This window comes from Rhinatrema bivittatum, chromosome 1, assembly GCF_901001135.1.
Source record: "Rhinatrema bivittatum chromosome 1, aRhiBiv1.1, whole genome shotgun sequence".
NCBI lineage: Eukaryota > Metazoa > Chordata > Amphibia > Gymnophiona > Rhinatrematidae > Rhinatrema > Rhinatrema bivittatum.
In genome coordinates, this window is record NC_042615.1 from 748,791,120 (window position 1) to 748,813,190 (window position 22,071).

General features: G+C 45.8%; 1 protein-coding gene across 1 annotated transcript in view; it reads right to left on the reverse strand.

Moving 5' to 3' along the window:
- EGFLAM (EGF like, fibronectin type III and laminin G domains) overlaps positions 1 to 21,025 on the reverse strand; it is a 343,739-nt gene extending 322,714 nt beyond the window's left edge. Inside the window, exon 1 of the mRNA XM_029578471.1 lies at positions 20,623 to 21,025. Within this exon, the coding sequence (XP_029434331.1) occupies positions 20,623 to 20,725 (103 nt within the window). The 5' untranslated portion in view covers positions 20,726 to 21,025. The remainder of the gene's footprint in view (positions 1 to 20,622) is intronic.
- Positions 21,026 to 22,071: the final 1,046 nt, after the last annotated feature.

The following is a 22,071-nucleotide window of genomic DNA, read 5'->3' on the forward strand; positions in this document are numbered from 1 at the left end:
AAGAGCGGATGGGGGTAACTTGCTGGTGTGGCAGTTACTACCCTTAACCAATAAGCCTTATACTTGTGATGTAACTCCAACATTACTCTCTGCTTCAACAGCAAGAGATAACAGGGAATTGGACTCGGACAGCAACCAACAAAGGCCCTAACTTTAACGGTTTAGGAAACTAAGTTTTGGGGTAACTTGTACGGCATAGCAGATGCCACCCACTGATGATACCATTATGGAGGAGGCCTCTATGGTGCAGATGATGCTACCATAAGCTTGCTGGGCAGACTGGATGGCCCATTTGGTCCTTTTCTGCTGTCATTTCTATGTGTCTATGTTACCATATTTATGTGGACACTTAGTCAAGGCACTTCTCATTGTCCTAAATGCATGGTTGAGATGTCCTTTGAAAGAGTGAAAGTCATGGTTATGACCGAGGTATTAGAAACCTTTATTGATACTGAGATTCATTCAAGAACTTTGCTTTTTGTATCATTTTTATTTCAGTCTGAAAGGGATGTAGTTTTAAGATTGTTTCTAAGACATCGTGAGGAGAAATTCCATGGACAACAGAACTGGATTTATCCAGATCTGGCGAGAGCTACTCAAATGAGGAGAAAGGAATTTCTAGGTTTAAAATCAGAAGTTCTTGCTAGGGGAGCCAGGTTCATGCTAAGATTTCCATGCAGATGTGAGATATTATATAAAAAACATATGTATTTTTGGAGCTTCCCTATCTTCAGGCTTTTTTAGATTCTCATCGCCCCAATACAGATATTGGATAGGAGCAAAATGAAGAATAATGGCTATTTATCTCTGATTAGTAAGAGAGGGGAATTTATATAAATCCCCTAGTTTTCCTTTACTTAATATCTTTTCCTTTAAATCGCTCAGTTATGTTGAAGTCTCCTGGATTACCTATAGATAAAACAGATAATCATAATAGTATTCTTAATTTATGGAAATTGCTAATGTGATTATGTTTCACATATCCGTATGCACTATAATGCTTGTACTTATAAAGTGTGAAAATTCATAAATAAAAAATTTAAAAAAAATAAATTTTACACACTGTCTTAAAATAAAATCACTGTGGTAGCTGTTGGTAATGACTTCTGTAAAAACTGCCAAGGCATTCAGATGTCATGTGGTCAGCACAATGCTGGAGATCCCCTGGAGGGAGGAGTCAGCATTGACCCAAGATCTCCTTTGTAACATTGTGCAAACTGCCATCCAGAAGGAAAAGGAGGAGTGACCAAGTGATTAGAGCAATGAGCTAAGAATCCTACTTCTGTTACTGACACTCTGTTATGGAGTCTCAGTTTAGTGGACCCTTGGGTCGACCTGGGGAGACTTGGAAAGGTGTTCACTGTCTCTGGTACACCACAGGCCGGGAGGCAGTTGTCAGGCAGGACGCAGATGATGCCCTTCACCCTGAAAGCTGGTGCTCCCCCGGGAGAAGCCCGTAGGAGCCCAGCCGCTGGGATTTAGGTGAGGTTTCACCCCTGGAAGCTGGAGCCCCCCCGGGAGGAGCCCGTAGGGGCCCAGCCACTGGGACTTAGGGGAGTAGTGGAACTTCAGACTGTAGCGGGCAGGCTGGTGAGCTGGACTAGGAACCGGAACCAGACAAGGACAGCAGGCAAGGCTGTAGCAAGGCTCGGATACTGGAACCAGGCAGGAACTGTAGCAAGACTCGGGTACTGGAACCAGGCAGGAACTGTAGCAAGCAGGCAGGATCCTAGACAGTTACTGTAGCAAGCAAGCAAAGTCCAGGCAAGTACTGTAGCAGGCGGACAGGATCCAGGCAGGTACTGTAGCAAGCAGGCAGGAACGGAGCGAGTTCCAAAGGCAACCCACTCCGGGGCACGAAGCAACTGGGAACCAGATGGTAACCCCGTTGCAAGGCAAAGACTGAATGTCCACGGCCGGCTTATCAAGGCCGCAGCGTCTGATGTCAGGGATCGGGCGGAGTCAGCATTGGCAGCAACGGGCCTAGAAAAGCGTCCAAGGGGTGCGCACGCGCGCCTAAAGGCAGGGTGTCCATGGAGGCTTCCCGGCAGCGTTGGCCCCATGGGGACGCCGCCAAACAGGCCACGAAGTAGGCCACCAGGAGCGGGAACGAGTCCAGGATCATGGAGGTAAGGGTCTGAGCGCGGCACTGGCGGCCAGAACCGTATCACACTCTTTATGATCTTGCGCAAGTCACTTAATCTCCTGTTGCCTTTGGTTATTTCTTCAATTGTAAACTCTTTGGAAAAGGGACTTATTGTGGTTGTATACTAATAATGCTGTAAGCCACCTTGAGCATTATTTGGATAGGCAGGCTAAGATTCCAAATATTTGTTAAAATGAGGCATCTCATAGTATTAATGAAGAAGAAAGCAGAATTAGATCATTGAACTCCTGAGCCAGGTCCAATTACTTCAATATATAATATGGTTTATTATGAGTTTAACTTATAATGTACACAACAGTCTCAGCAGTAAAGTATAATACACAATTAATGCAGAATGGTTATTGTATCATAGACGAAAATATGCTGAAACTATTTAAAAAATATTGCTCAGTTCCATCAACCATAATATATTGTAATAAGACATTTTATCAATATCAACAACTTCCCTTTTAATATGTCAGAACAATTCTGTAATATATAAATTCCTGAAGATACAAGCTAACCATGAACCAAGGATTACTTATAAGTCAACACTGCTGAAATCTGAATAATGAGGTTCAGCTCATTGCCTTTGTAATTGAAGAACAAATTCCTTGGTTACTGATATCAAAGAAATGCACTATATACAGCACTGCTGTAGGATCATGGGATTTTCATTAGCCATCTGTCCATTAAAGGTTTAAGAAACTGTATTTAAGTAATACATTTTTTATTATAGTGATCTATTTTGCAAAACTGGGTTATTACAATATGTTCTCATGGGAAAAAAGCAAGCAGATTTATATATTAAATTTCCCTTTATATTGAAATAACTTACTTTTACTCACACCCTGCATTCATACTGCACATATACACACTCATCATAAGAACACCTTTAAATATTCTGTTATGCTCCACGGCCACAGACGGCTGCGGCCGCCATTGCTCACCTCTCTTTTTACAACTTTGGCTCCATTGGGCGAACTCGCGGCTTTGGTAACCATCGCCGGTCTTCCAGCCGCCATTCCCGGGTCTGCTCGAGCAGCATGGACGCTACGAACTACCATCTTACCCATGGGGTTCCCTAGGCGCATGCGCGCACCCTCCGAGCAGCTTTAACCACGTCATTGCGGGATACCTCGGGGGCGTCCCTAGCAGATGACGTCACTCCACTCCGATACTTATACTCGCCAGCCCAGACAGCCAGCGACTTGGTAACGAGTTCTCTTCCTGCATTCCACAGCTTCTCTTCACCTTGTTCTGGTTTCTGCTTCCGTCGTGTGAGACTATCGGGTACCCGCTCCTCGGGGGCCCTCCTCTTCTCTTGGCTATCCGCTCCTCGGAGGGCCTGTTCACCCAGACCTCAGCCTGCCTCATCCCTGAGACCTACTTCGGGACTTCCTTTGCTTCCAGTCGTGGGGGTATCTTCCTCTGGATCCTTGTGGTGATTTCTACATGGGAATCCTCTCCGGTGTACCCCGCTCTGTGGACCATTGCCATGAGGAGTCACTTCCGGGTTTCCCCCTGCTCCACAGGACCCGCACCGTGTCACCATCAGAGAAACCCTCACCGGTGTACCCCGCTCTGCGGACCATTACCGCAAGGACTCACTCCCAGGTTCCTCCCTGCTCTGTGGACCTGTGCCATGATACCATCAGAGGAATCCTCGCTGGTGTACCACGCTCTACGGACTACTACTGTGTTCTCCCATTGAGGAACCCTCCTGCATACTTCACTATAGATTCAGAGTATTTCAGTGACTGTACTTTCTCGGCAATCCCTGCTCCTCAGATAGTGCCACTTCTCACCTAGACTCTCGTCTCTCAAACTGAGTCTGACGTCAGCATCTCTGCTGCCATACGGTGGCCCGCCTCCAGGGGTCACCCTCTCCTGCTCTATCTCTATATCTGCTATATCCCATCCCACAGCCGAGGCTCCGCCTCCCGACAGTGAGGCCCAGCGGGGCTCCTCCCCCTGGGCGGTTACACCTCTAACCTCGGCCAAAGGGCCCACTCACTACTTATCCTAACATATTCTATGCATATTCTATACATTATTAGCAAGTACAATAAAAATAGAATGCTATAGCTGTCATAGTATGAGGATTACAGTCATCTTTTTTACCCAAATAAACCTCACAATGCACAAGCTATAAACCTTCTATTACAGTCATAATTAGACTCCAGTTCTAAAATGATATACGAAACACAAGCCTTTCATATCAAAGAGGTTCAATCATCGCAGAACTCTTAAACGATGAAGAAAAATTTTGTGAGAAGGTATAAAGTTACTTCAGATAGATGAAATGATATATAAACTCCTAGAATCCCAAAGATCTTGAGAGAAGTTATAAAATCCCAACAAGCCCTTGTTTCACCTGCAGAAGATGGCTTCCTCAGGGGAATTTTTAATCCACCTGTTATCAGATATCGGAGGCTGCTATGTGACTACAATGCACTTGACGTAATGATTCGTCTTGTGATATAGATGTATATATAAAGAGATTTTACATCCATTGTTGCAAAAACTGTTACTGCAATCTGATTCAAAATTCTGAAGAATGGTCAAAATATAGGTCGTGTTCCTGATATATGAGTTAATAGGGATGTGCAGAGGGACACCATACGTTGCATTCGTGATTCGGGTTCGTCGGGTAGCAGATACGTTGCATTCGTCCGTATGGCGCCCCGATGCATTAATACGGCGATTTCTATTCGTGTCCCAGCTAAAATTAAAATTAACTACAACCCCCCACCCTCCTGACCCCCCCCCAAGACTTACCAAAACTCCTTGGTGGTCCAGTGGGGGGGGGGTCCAGGAACCATCCCCTACACTCACACCCTCGGTGCCGGTTTCATCATGGCGCCGATAGCCTTTGTCACAGGGGCTACCGGTGCCATTGGTCAGCCCCTGTCACATGGCCATCGGCGCCATCTTGTGCTCCTACCATGTGACAAGGGCTGACCAATGGCACCGGTAGCTCCGTGACATAGTATGGGCAAAGGCTATCGGTGCCATTTTGAGTACTGGCATCGGATGGCCGGAGTGCAGGAGGTCGCTCCGGGACCCCCGTTGGACCCCCAGGGACTTTTGGCCAGCTTGGGGGGGGCCTCCTGACCCCCACAAGACTTGCCAAAAGTCCAGCAGGGGTCCGGGAGCGACCTCCTGCACGTCGGCCGTCCGATGCCAATACTCAAAATGGCGCCGATCGTCTTTGCCCTCACTATGTCACAGGTATCGACGGTCGGCCCCTGTGACTTAGTGAGGGCAAAGGTGATCGGCCGCCGATTCAAAGCCAAGTCTTGGATAGAGCCTTGCCTCTGCCACTTTGATCCTTGAACCAAGATGCCATCTTGCGGTTCTGTACCCTGCATCCTGCCTGACCTGCATCTTCAGCATTCCATGTTCTGTGCTCAACTTGCCTGGACCTTGACCACTTCTGTCTTGTCTTCTGCTCAAGTATTCTTCTCGCTACAGTTCCTCGCCAAGAATTTCCAGCTTCGTCCTTGGATCCTTAATTGCCCCTGACAGTATAGGGAATACTGCCTTCTTCCCAAGCTGACAAGAGGCTTCAGGGGGGGCTTTGAGGAGGGGGTACTTTTGCGGTCCTGCCTGCGAGGAGCGCGGGCAGGCTCCTTACCTTCTCGCGGCCAGTCGGGCCGCTAACGCTGACTTCTTCATAGCAAGCATGCCACTGTCGCCAGGCTCTTCCCCGGCTGCCTCCGGTCCTGCGTGGCAGGGTCGGGCCGATGAGGGCTCTCCCTCATGGCCGGGACCTCCCCTGCCGCTCCGGCTCTCCCCCGACGAGCTCAGCTGCTCCCGGGGTCTTCAGCCGGCAGGGAGGCCATCACTGCCGGTGCCTGATTCAGCCCGGGTCCTCGCCCAGCAGGAAGGTCGTCCCTGCCGGTGCCTGCAGCCATCCTCTGCTTCCTGCAGCCTTCCTGCTTCAGTCTTTGCGGGTGGAAGCTGCTCCTGCAGCCTGCCACCTCTCCAGCTTCTGGACAGGGCTGCTCCACTACCTGCCGTGCTTCCTCGGGCTTTCCACGTGGCTGAGGACGCCACCACAAGGCTTGTGTCCTTTTATAGTGTGTGATTGTGTATTGTCAGAGAAATATGCTGAGTGGTCAGTGCTCAGTGTGTCCCTTGACGTCCCCTATGACATCATTTACACACCTGACCTCAAAGAAAACTTTTGAGCTATATGGGTCTTCAGACTGTACCACTTCGGGAGTGGTCTATGTTATTAGCTGCCCATGTCAGAAACTATATATTGGCAAGACCTCTCGCATGATAAAAACTCGAATCATTGAGTATCGTTCTAATATTAAAAATCAGCAAGAAAATGCCCCCCTAGTTAACCAATGGACCCAGGCTTCCCTCTCTTTGCAGGATTTACATTTTTTTGTTCTCGATTTAGTCCGTCCCCTGCTGCAGGGGGGTAACTACTCTGAATTTTAGATTAAAAAAGAACAAAAATGGATTTATTTGTTGGACACTGTTATACCTAAAGGACTCAGTGGTGAATTGGAATGGAGTCTTTTCACTTGACATATTCCTGCTGTGATCTGAGTGGCTTTCTTTTCTACTTTACCAATTGGCTCGAATTCCTAGCGATCTGATTAGTTACCTTCTCTGCTTTCTTGATTGGCTCGAATTTTTGCGCCAAAACTTGGGCTTTAAAACCGCTGTAGTATTGTAAGCTGTGTGCTCCCAGTAAATTTTGACTATCTACGAGTACGGTATGTTTGTATCATGTTCTTATTCTGTGTCGGCTTGTCCTCTCGTATTTGGTTCTGATTTGTATATTTATATTTACAGAATGCTGTTATAAAGACGTTTATCCCTCCCGACGCAGCCTGTCGGCGAAACACAGGGTCCGTGTCGTGGGACCCTTTGAATTACTATTATAACGCAGTGGTGTTGCCGTATTTTGGAATATTAAAATTTGAATGAAAAATTATTGGACCAGAAAATTTATTCTGCACTTGTGTTGTATTTACTTGGATTGCTGATTGCAGCCCCAGCTCCCTTGTGGTGTGACTGTGGAGTTCAGCCCATATGGAACATTTATAGCATGAAAGTACATCTGACCATTGGAACAAATGAGAACTAGGACATTCCTTTAAGATCGAAGGCTCTTGTAAAAGTGATACTCCGTGCTGTAACTAAAGGCACTGCACTATGTGTTGGTCATGCCTAAACTAATTGATGAAAAGCTCAAAATAAAATAGGCAAATGGAGAGTTATGTGAATCACACAATGTCAAAAGAAACTCCCCCAAGTGAATCCCCCAGCATTAATTCATACACTTATGCTTAAAAACAATTTTTAAAAATGAATATGAAGGAGGAAAAGACTTCAGAATCTAGCATGAAAGATTATTTATATATCTGATAACTTGCTTTACACATTGTAATCACGGATCCAAAAACGTTCCAAACAGACCTATTCTTTATTGCTGCAAAAATTGTTTTTAATGTTTTTCTTGTTTTATATAAAATGAATGAAGAACTTATCTTGCGATCATTTGGTTAGATTAATCTGTATTAAACCACTATACTGCTGACGATAGCCAGTGTTGCTTCAGGGAGATATATCTGGTAAGGCGGATTCTACAAAAAATAAAATCAATTAATGATCCATAAAATTATGTCACATAAGCATGATTGCAGTATATATTTATTTATTTATTTATTTATTTAACAACTTTTAATATACCGACGTTCGTATAGCACATCACGCCGGTTTACAAGTAACTCAATTAAAGGAGGAAATTACAATAAACAGGGGGCAGGGGATGGGAGCAGGCCAGAAAAAAGGGGGGGGGTAAGGGAGACAGGAGAAGAGAGGGAAAGATAGGTAGCGTGAGAGAGAGTAAAGAACAACCGTCAAAATAAGAAATAGGAGGAACTTATTTACAGAAGGAGCTATATACAGTAGTTACAATTAGGATAAGATTAATTACATTGGACACAATGCGCAATTTTGTAAATTTGCAGAACGAGGGCGGGCAAAGGAAGGGTGAAGAGGAAGTGCCTTAAGAGGGGGGGAAAGGGCGGGCAGGGTGAGAGGGATTGAGGCTGAGGGACTGTATGAGAGGATCTAGGTAGGTGTGTCTAGGTTTGATTGGTGTCTGGATAGGCCTTTCTGAAAAGCCACGTTTTTATGCCTTTTTTGAAGGTGGCCAGGCAGGGTTCAAGGCGGAGAAAGGTGGGGAGAAAGAAATTCAGCACTGGTCTTTCTCGGAGCCAAACACTCTCTTGTTATATTCTTTTGTCAAAAAAAAACAATGCACAAATGGATTGAATATTCTGTTACACGCCCCACCCGCGGTCGTCCCACGCATGGTACCGCTCATCTTCGGGGTCACACAGCGGTCCCGGTCCTGTCTCCCTCGCGGCCCTTGAAAGTCCAGCTGTGCCCCGGCGTCCCACGGCGACAGTCGCCGAGCCTTTAGTCGCGCGCTGGGCCTCACGCCAGGCCTCGGCGTCTCAGCAGCTAGCCATGACCCTACGTGCGCACGGACTAGCCACCCTGATGTAGGCTCCAGGGCTGCGCCTAGTTCGCAGCACACCCTGATTGAACTCATGTTATAATGAAGTTCCTGGCCTCACTTTCTTGCCTTGGCAATCGGGGCGGTTTGTTCCTGAGATTGCCCTTGCTCGTGTTCCTGCGGGCTGTCCTGTTCCATTCCTGCTTGTACCTGCTTCCTAGCCCTGCTTGTTCCTGTGTTTGTTGTTCGTCTCCATGGTCTTAACTCGAACTGACTTCCCGCTAAAGACCTCAGCTTGTTCCTGACCTGCCTGCCTGCCGCGTGCCAAAGACCTCAGCTTATTCATGACCTGCCTGCCTGCCAAAGAGCTCAGCTTGCTCCTGACCTGCCTGCCTGCCTGCCGCCTGCCAAAGACCTCAGCTTGTTCCTGACCTGCCTGCCTGCCGCCTGCCAAAGACCTCAGTTTGTTCCTGACCTGCCTGCCTGCCAAAGACCTAAGCTTGTTCCTGACCTGCCTGTCTGCCTGCCACCTGCCAAAGATCTCAGCCTGTTCCTGACCTGCCTGCCACCTGCCTAAGACCTCAGCCTGCTCTTCGACCTTGCCTGACCTCTGGATCTTGACCCTTGCTTCGTTGACCACTCCTCGGACTGATTCTTGGACTTTGACCCTGCTCGCCTGATCTTGCTTGATTCTGGCTCTGTCCCTAGCCTTGTCCTCACCAACTCTATTCTGGTTCGCTCTCCTCCAACCTGTTTCCAGCTTCGAACCAGATAGCGCTCTCCCAGTGTCTGTGGGCACGCCGTACTCGGACTCTCCCGGGAGACCCTGCGAGGCCCACCTAAGTCCCAGCGGCCCGGGTTCCTACGGGCTCCTCCTTGGGGGACCTCGGGCTTCCAGTGGTGAAGATCTACACTGCCTTTGTCTCCTTCCGTGCTCCGCCCCCTGTGGCCAGTCCCTGTATTGCCACAGAATAGGGGTCCACCCCCGAGCGCAACATATTCTCCATTCAAGTACAACATTAAATTGTGGAAATGGTTCATAGATGATGTTTTCATGTTGTGGGAGGGCTCTAAAGCCCTCTTATCTTTTCATTGGTGATTAAATAGCTGTGAGGAATGCATACAATTTTCTTTGGAACACAATTTTTCAAGCATTTCTTACTTGGATGTCTTGGTGATTAAGAATGAAGCAGGAAATCTTGTAATATTGTTGTTTTCCAAATCAATTGATTGTAATTTGTTTTTGGAATATTCAAGCTTCCTTCTAGAGCATTTAAAATATAGTCTTTCATTTTCACAATTTTTGAGGATTCATCGTAACTGTAAAGATGTGGACCAGTTTAAACATCATGCACGTATCTTTTCAAATAAATTATTAACCAGAGGATATACATATAAACATGTTTGGAAGGTTTATAAAACAGTGTTTCTTTGCAATAGAGAACTTTTACTGTACAAGAACAATAGAGAATATTCAAAAGATGGCACTCTCACATTTGTCACATGATACACAGCTGCCATGCCAGGAATAATCAAGATTATGAGAAAACATCAATCAATTCTTCACCTACATGAATGCTTTCATGACAACAAGATTCTAGTATCCTATTCTAGATTCAAAAACTTGAAAGAGCATGTGTGACCAGCCCTCCTGTAGTGTTTCAACTGTCACACTAACTGGATCCACTTTAAATGTGGAAGGTGTTCCATTTGTGCCAACATATTACAAACCATGGAATTTGTCAAACCAGTGGACAACAAGAAATATCCAATCGAAACACTTCACTACTTGTACCTCTGACTATGTGGTGTACATTATACTATGTCTGTGTTCCGAGGTGTATGTTGAAAAAACTAAAAAATCTTCCAGAACATGCATACTTGATCATAAAAGTTGTCTCAAGCATTTGAGAACAGATGCGCCTATAGACTCACACTGACTTGAACACAAACATGATTTTTCTATTTTGAAATGCTGTGTACTGGATCGTTTAGACAAACAGATTAGAGGTGGCGACCAGGACAGAATGTTGATCCAGTTGGAGAAATGATGGATTTTTTGTCTTAATAGTGTTGAACTGTTTGGACTTAATAGTTCCATCGAATAGGCTTCTTTTCTGTGAATGTGCCCTGGGGAATTCCAAAATAAAAATATTTAATTCATTGAAATCTGTGCTGGTTGCACAATTGGAGTACCATAGGAAGAACACATTAGAAAAATTAATCTCAGATCATTGTATTGATTATTGTACTTACTTTGTCAGCACCCAATAGCAGAAATGTGTCTTAAGAATCTTCAATACAGAATGTCAATTTTATTTATTATCCTTATTGGTCTATTGGTTAAGCCTAGTGTCTTTGGTTGTTTTAAGTTCCCTTTTTTTGTTGGATTTTATCATGCTATCCAATTTTGACAAGAATATTTTGAAATTATCTTTAAAAATCATATTGTTTTTCATGCAAAGTAACAAAGTATATCATTAGAATATGGAAAAATCACATAATTCAAATGCAATACAATTGTGGTCCAAGACTAATTTAAAGAGTTAAACTATAATGATCTGGACACTGAGCATATATCAATCAAGATGTTCTTCCACATTTGAATTAAAACAATCATTGATTGAATTTAACTTCATAGTTTTTCATGAGGACAGATTTTTAAACTGTGTGAAACATCTTTTAACTCTGAAAACAATTATTTTAAAATAAAAACATATTTTCAAATGAATGTTAAAATATACAAAATAAAAATGTTTTCATGATTCATATATCCACATGCACAAAATTTATGCTTGAATTTAGCTATAAAAATTCAGTGCATATGCATTGGCGTTTTTTTGACAAAAGAATATAACAAAAGAGTGTTTTGCTCCGAGAAAGACCAGTGATGAAGTTCTTTTATATAGTGAGTATATACTGCAATCATGTTTATCTGACATAATTTTATGGATCACTAATTGATTTTTATTTTTTGTAGAATCCGCCTTACCAGATATATTGCCCTGAAACACCAGTATTGTGAAACGTTGGCTTTTGGCAGTGGCATGGCAGTTTAATACAAAATAAACTAACCAAGTTATTATAAGATAAGTTCTTGATCATTCTATTTTTGCAGCAATAAAGAATAGGTCAGTTTGGGGAGGGGTTTTTTTGGACCCATGCTTACAATATCCAAAGCAAGTTATCTGATATATAAATAATCTTTCTTACCAGATTCTGAGGTCTTTTCCTCCTGTTATGATTCGGGAGGTGGACCCTTGGTCCGAGGTAGAGTTGGTACTACTTAAGAGAGTAAACCCTCTCAAGTCCCTACCGTCGGAAGGCGAGGCTGAAAGAAGGACCCTTGAAGTTGGAGAGGAATTCTGGATGCAGGCGCCTCCTGCAGGTCATATAATCCAGATGGCTGGCGCCTCCAGCTGGTCGAGAGTAAGTCCCAGAGCCAAGCTCGTAGAGTAGTCGAAAGCCGATCCAAGGGTCAAAGTCTGAAGAATGGTCAGCAGCCGGTCCAAGGGTCAAAGCCAAAGGATGGTCTGCAGCCAGTCCATGAGTCAATGCCAAAGGATGGTCAGCAGCCAGTCCAGGGGTCAAAGCCAGAGGATGGTCAGCAGCCGGTCCATGGGTTAAAAGCCAAAGGAATCCAAACAGCGGGTAGCGGAGCAGAATCAGGAACAAGACGATGGGAACTTAGGGCACCAGAACACACCAATTAAGAGCCAAGAAGCCAAGGCAAGGTCTGAGGGGCAGACCTTGCCTTAAATAGTAAACCAGAAGGTGGAGCCCACAGGAAGGAGCCAATGCAATATCCTATTGTGGCTCCTTTAAGAGTATTGCTTCTGCCGCGTGCGCGGCTCTAGGAAGGCCCGGCAGGGGAGGAGCCAGACGCGAAGGAGGAAGCCGGCTGAAGACACGGCCATGTTCAGCGGCAGCAGGAACAGCCGCAGGAGGAACTTTGCTGATGCCAGGTGCTGTCAACGTTTAGCGGTGGGCCTGCCGCGTTGGTGAGTGGATGGCCCTGGTCGCAGGCTGCCACAGCCGGCGGCCATAACAGTACCCCCTCCTTTAGGCCTCCCCCTAGAAGGTTTGGGTTTTCCTGGGTGACTGGTGTGGAAGTTCTTGAGAAGATCTTTATCCAGGATGTTTGTAGCAGGTTCCCAAGAATTCTCTTCTGGCCCAAATCCTTCCCAAGCTAGGTGGTACTCCCATTTGCAATCTTGTCTCCGAACATCGAGAACCTCACGAACCTGGTAAGTATTTTCTTCCTCAGCCCTCAGTTGTGGAGCTTCAGGAACCTTCCGAGAGGGCCAAGTGAGGAGCAATGGCTTCAATAGAATGAATTGTGGATTCGTAGTGTGACGGGCAGGCGTAGTTGATAGGTCACGGGACCTAATTGCCGTATCACTGGAAAGGAGCCAATGTAACAAGGGGCCAATCTCATCGAGGGAACTCTTAAATGGATATGTCTGGTGCTGAGCCACACCTTCTCCCCTGGATGAAATCGTGGTGCTGGTTGTCGGTGTCTATCTGCAAATTTTTTTGCAGTACCGGCTGCTTTCTGTAACATCTGCTGGGTGTGAACCCAAAGTCTTTTTAGTTGCATGGCTGTAAGCTGGGCAGCTGGGGACGAAACAGGCAGAGGTAGGGGCAAGGGTGGTTTGGGTTGTTGCCCGAAAACAATTTGAAATGGTGAAGCCCCGGTCGAGGTACATGCATGAAAATTATGGGAGAACTCCGCCCATGGCAGAAGTGCCGCCCAATCGTCCTGTCTAGCATTAATATACAAACGTAAAAATTATTTCAAAGCACGATTAGTACGTTCTGCCTGACCATTGGCTTGAGGATGAAATGCGGTGGTAAAGTCCAGAGTAATGTGAAACTTGGTACAGAGGCTCCACCAGTATCGGGCCGTGAATTGAGACCCCCGGTCAGAGGTGATGTGCTGTGGTATTCCATGAAGATGGAAAATATGTAATATGAATAGTTGAGCCAGATGGGGAGCGGACGGAAGGGAGGGTAGTGGAGTGAAGTGGGCCATTTAGAAAATCCATCCCCATATTACAGTAGTCCTTCAGAAGATGGAAGATCCACAATAAAATCCGTGGAAATGTGAGTCCATGGTCTTGTAGGAGTTGGAAGTGGTTGTAATTCCCCCAAGCCTTCCCAGCAGGACTTTTATGCTGAGCACAAATGGGACAGGAATCTACGTAAGCGTGAATCCCAGGCCACCAATAATGTTGTTGGAGAAGCGCTTGCTTCTCCAACAAAATTATTCCCGGATGCCCAGTCAACTGGGAATCATGTCCCCATTTTAATACCTTATTAAGAAGCCTCCTGGGCACGTCTTACCAGGTGGGACCGTGAAAGATGCAGAGAGGATGATGCGAGCTGGATCGATAATGTTTTTTTTATTTTTTATTTTTTATTTATCATTTTCAATATACACCATCGTGATAATATAAGTGAAATTACATAATAAATCATGAACACAGGGATTTTTTGCTGAGATATCAAACTAAACAAAAATATCTTATTCTTCACAGCAACAACAATTCAATCAGCTCAAAAAAAAAATTTTTTATCTACCTTATAAATGGGCCCTGACCGACGGCCCGCAAATACGCAGTAGAGCGCAGCTCTACTGCGCATGTGCGGGCAAGGATGTCGGTCTTAGCCAGCATAAAAAAAAAACAACATGGCGGCGTCGGGTGGCAGCGGCAGCGGTGATGGCGGCGTCGGGTGGCAGCGGCGGCGGCGGGTGGCAGTGGTGGCGGTGGTGTCGGGCGGCGGCGGCAGCGACAGCAGCGAACGACGATGAGGAGCAGCGGCAGCCAGTAGCGAGGGAGGGACAGACTGAGTGAGAGGGAGGGAGGGAGTGGGAGGGACTGAGTGGGAGGGACTGAGTGAGGGGGAGGGAGGGACTGAGTGAGAGGGAGGGAGGGATTTTGTGAGGGGGAGGGACTCAGTGGGAGGGAGGGACTGAGGGGGAGGGACTCAGTGGGAGGGAGGGACTGAGGGAGGGGGAGGGACTGAGTGAGAGGGAGGGAGGGACTGAGTGGGAGGGAGGGAGGGACTGAGTGAGGGGGAGGGAGGGATTGAGTGAGGGGGAGGGACTGAGTGGGAGGGAGGGACTGAGTGAGGGGGAGGGACTGAGTGGGAGGGAGGGGGTGGGGAAGAGTGAGGGGAGAGGGAGAATGAGGGAGAGGTGAGAGACAGGGATGTGAGTAAGTGGAAGGGTAAGAAGTTGTGGAGCAGAGAAAAAGGGAGTGGAGGAGGGCTGAGGGAGAGGGGATGGGATTGAGACAGGGTGGGGAGTGACTGAGGGAAGGGGAGAGAGGTGGGAGTGACTGAGGGAAGGGGAGGGGAAGGAGGCAGTGGGAGACAGAGAGTGAGTAAGACTGAGGGGTGGGAAGGGGGTGAGTGACTGAGGGGAAGGGGGAATGAGGGAGAAAAAGTGTAGGAGGGTGCTGTTTTCGAAAATGGACCGAAAACAAAAATGTAATGTAGCCCGTTGTGACGGGCTTAATGGCTTGTACTTATATATTTCAAGTAATATAGTGATAACTCCATCAAAAATAAGGGAGGCATTTAAGTTAACACTGGGAGTCTAATCCAAGTAAATAAATTCAAAAGAAAGCAAATACATAGATTTTTCCTGCACTATTCTCTAATTATTTAGTTTAATAATGGGGATGAAGTGACTAATTTCCTCTGCTCAATAAAACTTTTCAAATGGTCAGAGATGAGAAAAACAAATGTCTCCTGATTCTTTTTTAACAAACATTTGCATGGAAACCTCAGTGTAAATGAATACCCTAAGGATATGACCTCTTGGCGAAGGACTAAAAACTCTTTCCTCCGCATTTGGGTCGTTAAGGCAAGATCTGGGAAAATCTTTACATTTTTTTCATAAAGTGAGACTGGGTACTTGGAGAAATATTTTTTCATAACCTTATTCAGGTCAAGGTAATTTATAAACATAACTATTAAAGTTCCCCTATCTATCACTTGATTTGAATTTTCCAGAAATTCTGTAAGATTTCCCTGAAATGGTTGATCAGGAGTATTTAAATTAGAAATTCTTTTTGGCAGGAAATAGCATACATTTATATTAGGTAAATCGTTTTCCAAATATCCCAACACTTCTTTAAGAAATTTGAAGAAAGTTTCCAATGGTACTTCCCCCACAATTCTTGGGATGTTTAGGAGACGTAGATTTAAGCGTTTTGAATTGTTCTCAAAATTTTCTATTCGCCTTGCAAATAGAGCTCTCTCTTTCACCACCGCAGCGTGAAACTCCATGTTCTTTTTCTCTGTCTCTTCCAAAGCTTTAATCCTCTCCTCCGATTTCTTAATAGATTTATTAAGTAGTTGGATTTCCTGATGGCTTTTCCCACTATTTGTGTCCATTTTTCTCTCAAGTCTCTTGATATTTGACGACATTTCAGCCATTAAATCCCACATTAATTCTAAAGTGACCACGGCGGGTCGAGTAGCAACGTCCAGGGACTCACCACCATCAGATGGGTCTATTCCCCCGGTTGCTCCCTCGATCAGGTCCAGATCTAACTCCCCCTCCTCTGGCTCCTGTCTCGGTGCCTCCGCGGCTTGATCCTCCTCCTCGTCTGCTTGGGTCAGATGCTGACCCGGTAGGAGTTACCTCCTCTGTAGCGCTTCCCGGGCATTGCTCTCCCGCCCTCTGCGCCGGAGGTGGTCTTCGATCTGGGCTCAGTGACGCCTCCTCAACTTGGTCGGGCTGTCCTCCCAGAACGCCCGACAGGCTTGGATCCTTGGCTCCCGGGTGTAGTGCAGGGGTAAGCATAAACCGCGTGCTGTATCGGGGATTGAAGGGGTAGTGAGGGAAAGATCCTCACCTTCCCCTTTCATTTCGGTGGCATAATCTCACAAGAAATCCAAAAATTGAGCAGCTTAAAAGAGACCAGCATCCACGCCTCCGTCTATGCCGCCATCTTGCCTCATCGCCCCCTCAGGATCGATAATGTTTTGAATTGGCTCCTCAATGTCCTCGCTTGCAAAAGATCGGGACAACGCATCAGCCTTGATATTCTTGTTTGCTGGTTGATATCTCAGTTCAAAATCGAAACGTGTAAAAAACAGTGCCCAGCAGGCCTGACACGGGTTCAAGAGTTGAGCTTGTTGTAGGTATACCGTTTTTATGGTCCGTGAAAACAGTGATACGGTGTTGTGCTCCCTCCAACCATTGCCGCCATTCCTCGAATGCTAGTTTAATAGCTAAAAGTTCTTTGTCACCAATGGAATAATTGCGTTCAACAGAAGAAAATTTTCTAGATAAGAGAACCCCACGAACAATTTCATGGGGTTTTCCTATCGGTTTTGGGGAGCCCCCGATTTCTGACGACCTTGAAAATATCATACGATATTTTCAATCATCAGAAATACGATTCACATCCCTATTGTTTTATTCACAATACTCTTCATTTGCCTATTTTGTTTGAGCTTTTCATCACTTAATTTTCCATTGCCATGAAAGTGTTGCACTGGAAGTGGACCCTTGGCCTGGTGGAGAATTGGTATGACCCTCTGGTCGGACCCAGAGAGCGCCTGCCACCAGGAGGCAGAGCACAGGAGGAGACAGAGGCTAGCTGGAGCTTCACCAATAGCAACCCGGGTTTCCCTCAGGTTGAGCCCTTGGTTATCCGGGCCGCCTGGTCTTGGGTGGACCTCGCAGGGTCTTCTAGAGAGGAAGCGCAGGAGTGTATCCACCATGAACAAGGGTGCGCAGTCGATGTCCAAGCAAGAATGTCCAGAGGTCGCAGGAGGCCAGAAGAGAGTGTCCGAGTGGATAGCGAGGATCAAGGCCAGGGTATCAGCCCAAAACGGTCAGCCGAAGCCGGGGTCAGTACCGGTAGTCAATCCAGGAGTATTCAGGTCAGGTTAAAGTCAAGGTCCAGGCAGTGGTCAGACGTGGTCAATGAACAGGCAGAGGTCGGATCCAGGCAGCAGTCAGGTGAGGTCAAGGATAGGCAAAGGTCAGTACCGTGAGATCAGTCCGAAGGGTACTACCAGGAATGGAGAGATGAAGGAACAGGAGACTCTGGAATGGGAGACACAGGAGACGCTGGAACAGGAGACACAGGAGATGCTGAAACAGGAGACACTGGAACAGGAGATACTGGAACAGAAGACACTGGTACAGGCAAACTAGAGACACTGGAGTGTATGATCCGATTGCCAAGGCAATGAGCTAGAGTCTGAGCCCTGCATTTATACAGGGCTCAGGTTACATCAGAATCGGGCAGTGCCCAAGGGTTTCCCACGCTTGGCCCTTTAAGTTCGCCAGAGTTATGCGCACGTGCGCTAGGGGTGGGACCAACGCCGAGGAGGACGCCAAGCCCCAGCACGAGGAGCGCTGCGAGGAGGAAGGCCCCGATGGGCCTGGGGATGCTTGTGGATGCCGCGTGTGAGCAGAGCTGGGATTGAGAGAGGAGCTGGTAGACGGTCGTGCCAGGTGAGCAGCCCGGTCGTGGCACCAGCGCGGCTGGGAAGCACAACAGAAAGTTACACTGAAAAGGTGAAAAAGGGAATCAATGGGGACATAAGGTATCTTTACAGTAAGAATGCCTAAAATATTGGACACTACTTATTGCCCTAAATTTTCCAGATACAAAGGATGGGGAAAAGAATCCATATTGAACAGGACAATATTAACTATGCTAAGATTAATACAAATGCAGAATACCTCAAATGTTACCTTTTGCTAGTTTGTCAACTACTAGAATTATTGCAAACCATTGAAATTATACAATAGTTATTAGTTGTAGGACAAAAGTGGCCACATTGTCCTGCCTCAACACAACTCAACATAGTGTATCTCTTCCAAACTGGGGTACACTTTCCAGTCAAAGAAAGGTGAAAAAGGATCAAAGAACCCTCCCAGGTAAATAAAAATAATTCTGTTTTGGTCATTGTTCACTTATGGTCAATTATGGCCCTTAAAATAAACTGGTTTACAGTTAATGCACAGGATTCAGGATTTTAGAGGTAGATCCAGTATTAGGTGTGATAAGGAAATGCTGTACAGATTAATCATTATGATTAAGAATTTTCTAAATTTATATTTTTAGCAATATTCTACTGTACAAAGTATTGCCACAGGCAGGTTTGTTTATAATTTGTAGACAAGAGTTAAACTTCTAAAACCTTGGTACCTTCAGTGCATCCTGGGATGAATTTCTGTCACTAGATCTGCTAAAGCTAAATAAACATTTTTTTTTTATTATTATTATCACTTCCTCTGCCAAAGCATTCCTGAGGCTCTTCTTTTCTCTGAAAGGAAAAGCTGAGAACTCCTATGGAGAAAAGAATGATGCTTTAAAAACTTAAGAAGAGTGTACAGACATCAGGATGACACATACAAGATTCCTGAGTTTTCTTCTCCTATTGGCTCTTTCATTCCCCTAAAAGGGCCATCAGTAAGTCTGTTTTTTATTCATTTCTCTCATTGGCCTGGTTGAAAGCTCAGAGAGGAGAGAAATGCTGGAAATATTAACAGTTCTCAAGAGATTTAAGAGTAAAAGATGAAAACTGTTTTTTTTTTCTTTTCATTACAGTTAATACTTCTGTGATGGAAAATAGCCAAGATATGGCTGCAGAGCTCAAGGCTGAGTCCACTCTTTCAGGGTGCAAAATAGCTTATCCACCAGGCTACAGACTCCTAACACTCTGGCCACTTAGAAATGTGAGCCATGAACAGTATATTCTGCTTTGAATGCAACTATGGGGATTTTTAACTCCTATTTTTTGGGTGGATTTCAGCTTACTAGTAGCTCAAGGCAAAGTCAATATGCAATATGAGTGCAACAAATGATTGATACTTGTACCATTTTACATCATCATGCAATTACATGAGGATAATGTTAGACACAAGCCTTAAGGCAATATATTTGTTGATGTGCTTAGTGGCTCGCTAAGGGAACCGTCTACTGAAAATACATAACATAATGTTAATATAAATACAGCATTAACACAGTAGAATAGAAAAATGCATGCACATTTTTTCCTATTCTTTACTATCTTTAAGCTCTCTACACAAATGGGACAGGATGCATTTTTAAACTGGGACAACCTGGATTCTGAATGATATAAAGACAATGAATTCATCTTTGGAAAAACCTATGAGCATATTGCTAGTCTACTACTGTACGGAGAAGCAAAATGGTTATGGTAAATGTTACAATGATGGTATCAATTTGCGAAATCATTTTCATATTTCTGAATTTTAAAAAAAAAGTATAATTTTTCTGTACACACTGAACTCTTTTTGTACAGCTAAAACATAAAGTTTTAGTATACAAAAAGATTATAAAATCCACCAAAGGGGGATGCATACTGTATATGCTTTTTTCTACTCCCAGATTTCGGTTTTCAACAGAAAGAAGACTGGGTGAAACCGTTAAGTTTTTTGATCGCACTCACATTACCAAGCCACTGTTCCTATTGATGGATAGTCATAGCACAAAAAAACTCCTAAGGCTCCCCATTTGGGACAATTAATAAAGGACAGTTCAGGGATCCCCTGGCTCGGGTGACAGACAGTGAGCCTGAATCATTTGTACTGTTCTTACTTAGAGCAAGGAAAATTCTCCAGATCAGAAGCAACTGAACAACTTAAGCAAAGCCAAGAGCGCCTCAGGCTCAGACCTACAGCAAGCGAGTAGCGGTCAAATCGGGCTGCAAAACTCACTCGGCGCTTTCCAGAAACCATCCCTTCCTTGAAAAAATACGGTTTTCTTTTGTTTTTGGGTTTTGTCTGGGCGTGGGTGACCTTCTTTAATTGAGATGACAGGAAGATGAGTTCAATGGTTAAGTACTGAAAGAAGCAAGCGTAAGCACGTCGGCTGCACATTAAAACTTAACGGGAAAATCCGCCGAGCCCAGTCTGCAAGCTGCGGTCCCCTAAGCTCCTCTTTCTAAAGCAGGGAGGGGATGGGGTGGGCGCTTGTACCTGCTTTCCATGGGATGGTTCTCCTGGACCCAGCAGCGCAGCCCACGAAGAGCAGCAGCAGACAAAGCACCGTCTGGAGCTCGCAGCCCCCGAACACAGCCATCTGCGCCAGCAGAAGCAGGCAAGGAAAAAGAGGAAAAAAAAACCGGCGGGGGGAGATGAGAAAGTTAAGGGAGAGAAAAATAATACTAATAATAACAAAAAGTTTTCAGCCGAAGTCAAGGTCTCGAAGCTGCAGCGACTCGGACGCTAGAGGGAGGGAGGGGGGCAGGCGGAGGCTACGGAGCCGGTGGGCGGGAAGGGAAGGAAGACGAACGCTTAGTGCTGGAGGAGTTTTCAATCTCCGGCTATGCAGGACATAACTGCGTTCAAGTCATCTGCCTCTGCCCCCTGGCACCCATTTCCTCCTCCCCACTCAGTGCTCTCTCTCTCACACACACACACACACACGCGCGCGCGCTTACTGCCTCCTTGCCCTGCCCTCCAGACTGAACAGCTGGGGTGGGGGAGGGGGAGAGCCGCGACCCCACCGGCCGCTCGCGCTAATATTAGCATCCTGCCCGGGATTAGGCGGGAAGGCGCCGCATCAACACTTGTCCTCTGTGGCCGCTGACTGGAGAGGGAAGGGTGCAGGTTTTCGGGGATGGTTTTTGTGCTATATTTTGTTATTTTACTAGCTCCTAAGAGCCTCCCCATGGGCAGTGGTTTACGGGATGGCGAGCCAAGGGCTGTAGTGGGATGCTGATGACCGATCAGCTCATACCTTAAGGGACAGGGCACTCTAGTGTGTTGGCGCTGGGTACCTCTCTCCTACCCTGTGGCTACCTTTTAGATTGGTCTCTTTGCTCATTGCAGCCAATGGCATAGGGCAGGAGGTAGGGTGACTGAGCAGGCCCGGAAAATTAGCTATAGAGGAGCAGGGGGGCATTGCATAACACACAACCTTGGCACACTGCACACATTCAACCACCCCTCAGTTCATGTGCTCCCCCCCTCAATTATACACCACACCATTTTTTATTCCATTTCAGAGTTTTATTAACCTCTTCTATAACTACTGTCATTCAAAAACATGGCAATATTGTGTTAATAACAGCTTAACATTAAACCTTCCTGACAATGGAGGGATTAGACCACAGCTTTGAATATCTATAATAATGCAGCACTGTTGAGGAGACTTTTACTATGTAACCTTATTGTTATTCTGTTTATCACATCACGATTATTCACCTTGTAACCCCAAGCCCTAATCTGCACCAGGCAAGATGTCTGGGAGATGTGACAGCCGCGCTGTGCTGCCCCTTCCATTTATTTACCATATCCCTGTGCTGGCTTCATTCCTGGCATGAGTCCCTTTTTAATTTATTTTCTCACACCTTCCACAACCACTCATTATTTGAGGTCTGGGTGCTCAGGGCTATTATAACCAAGCAAAAACTAATGCCTATT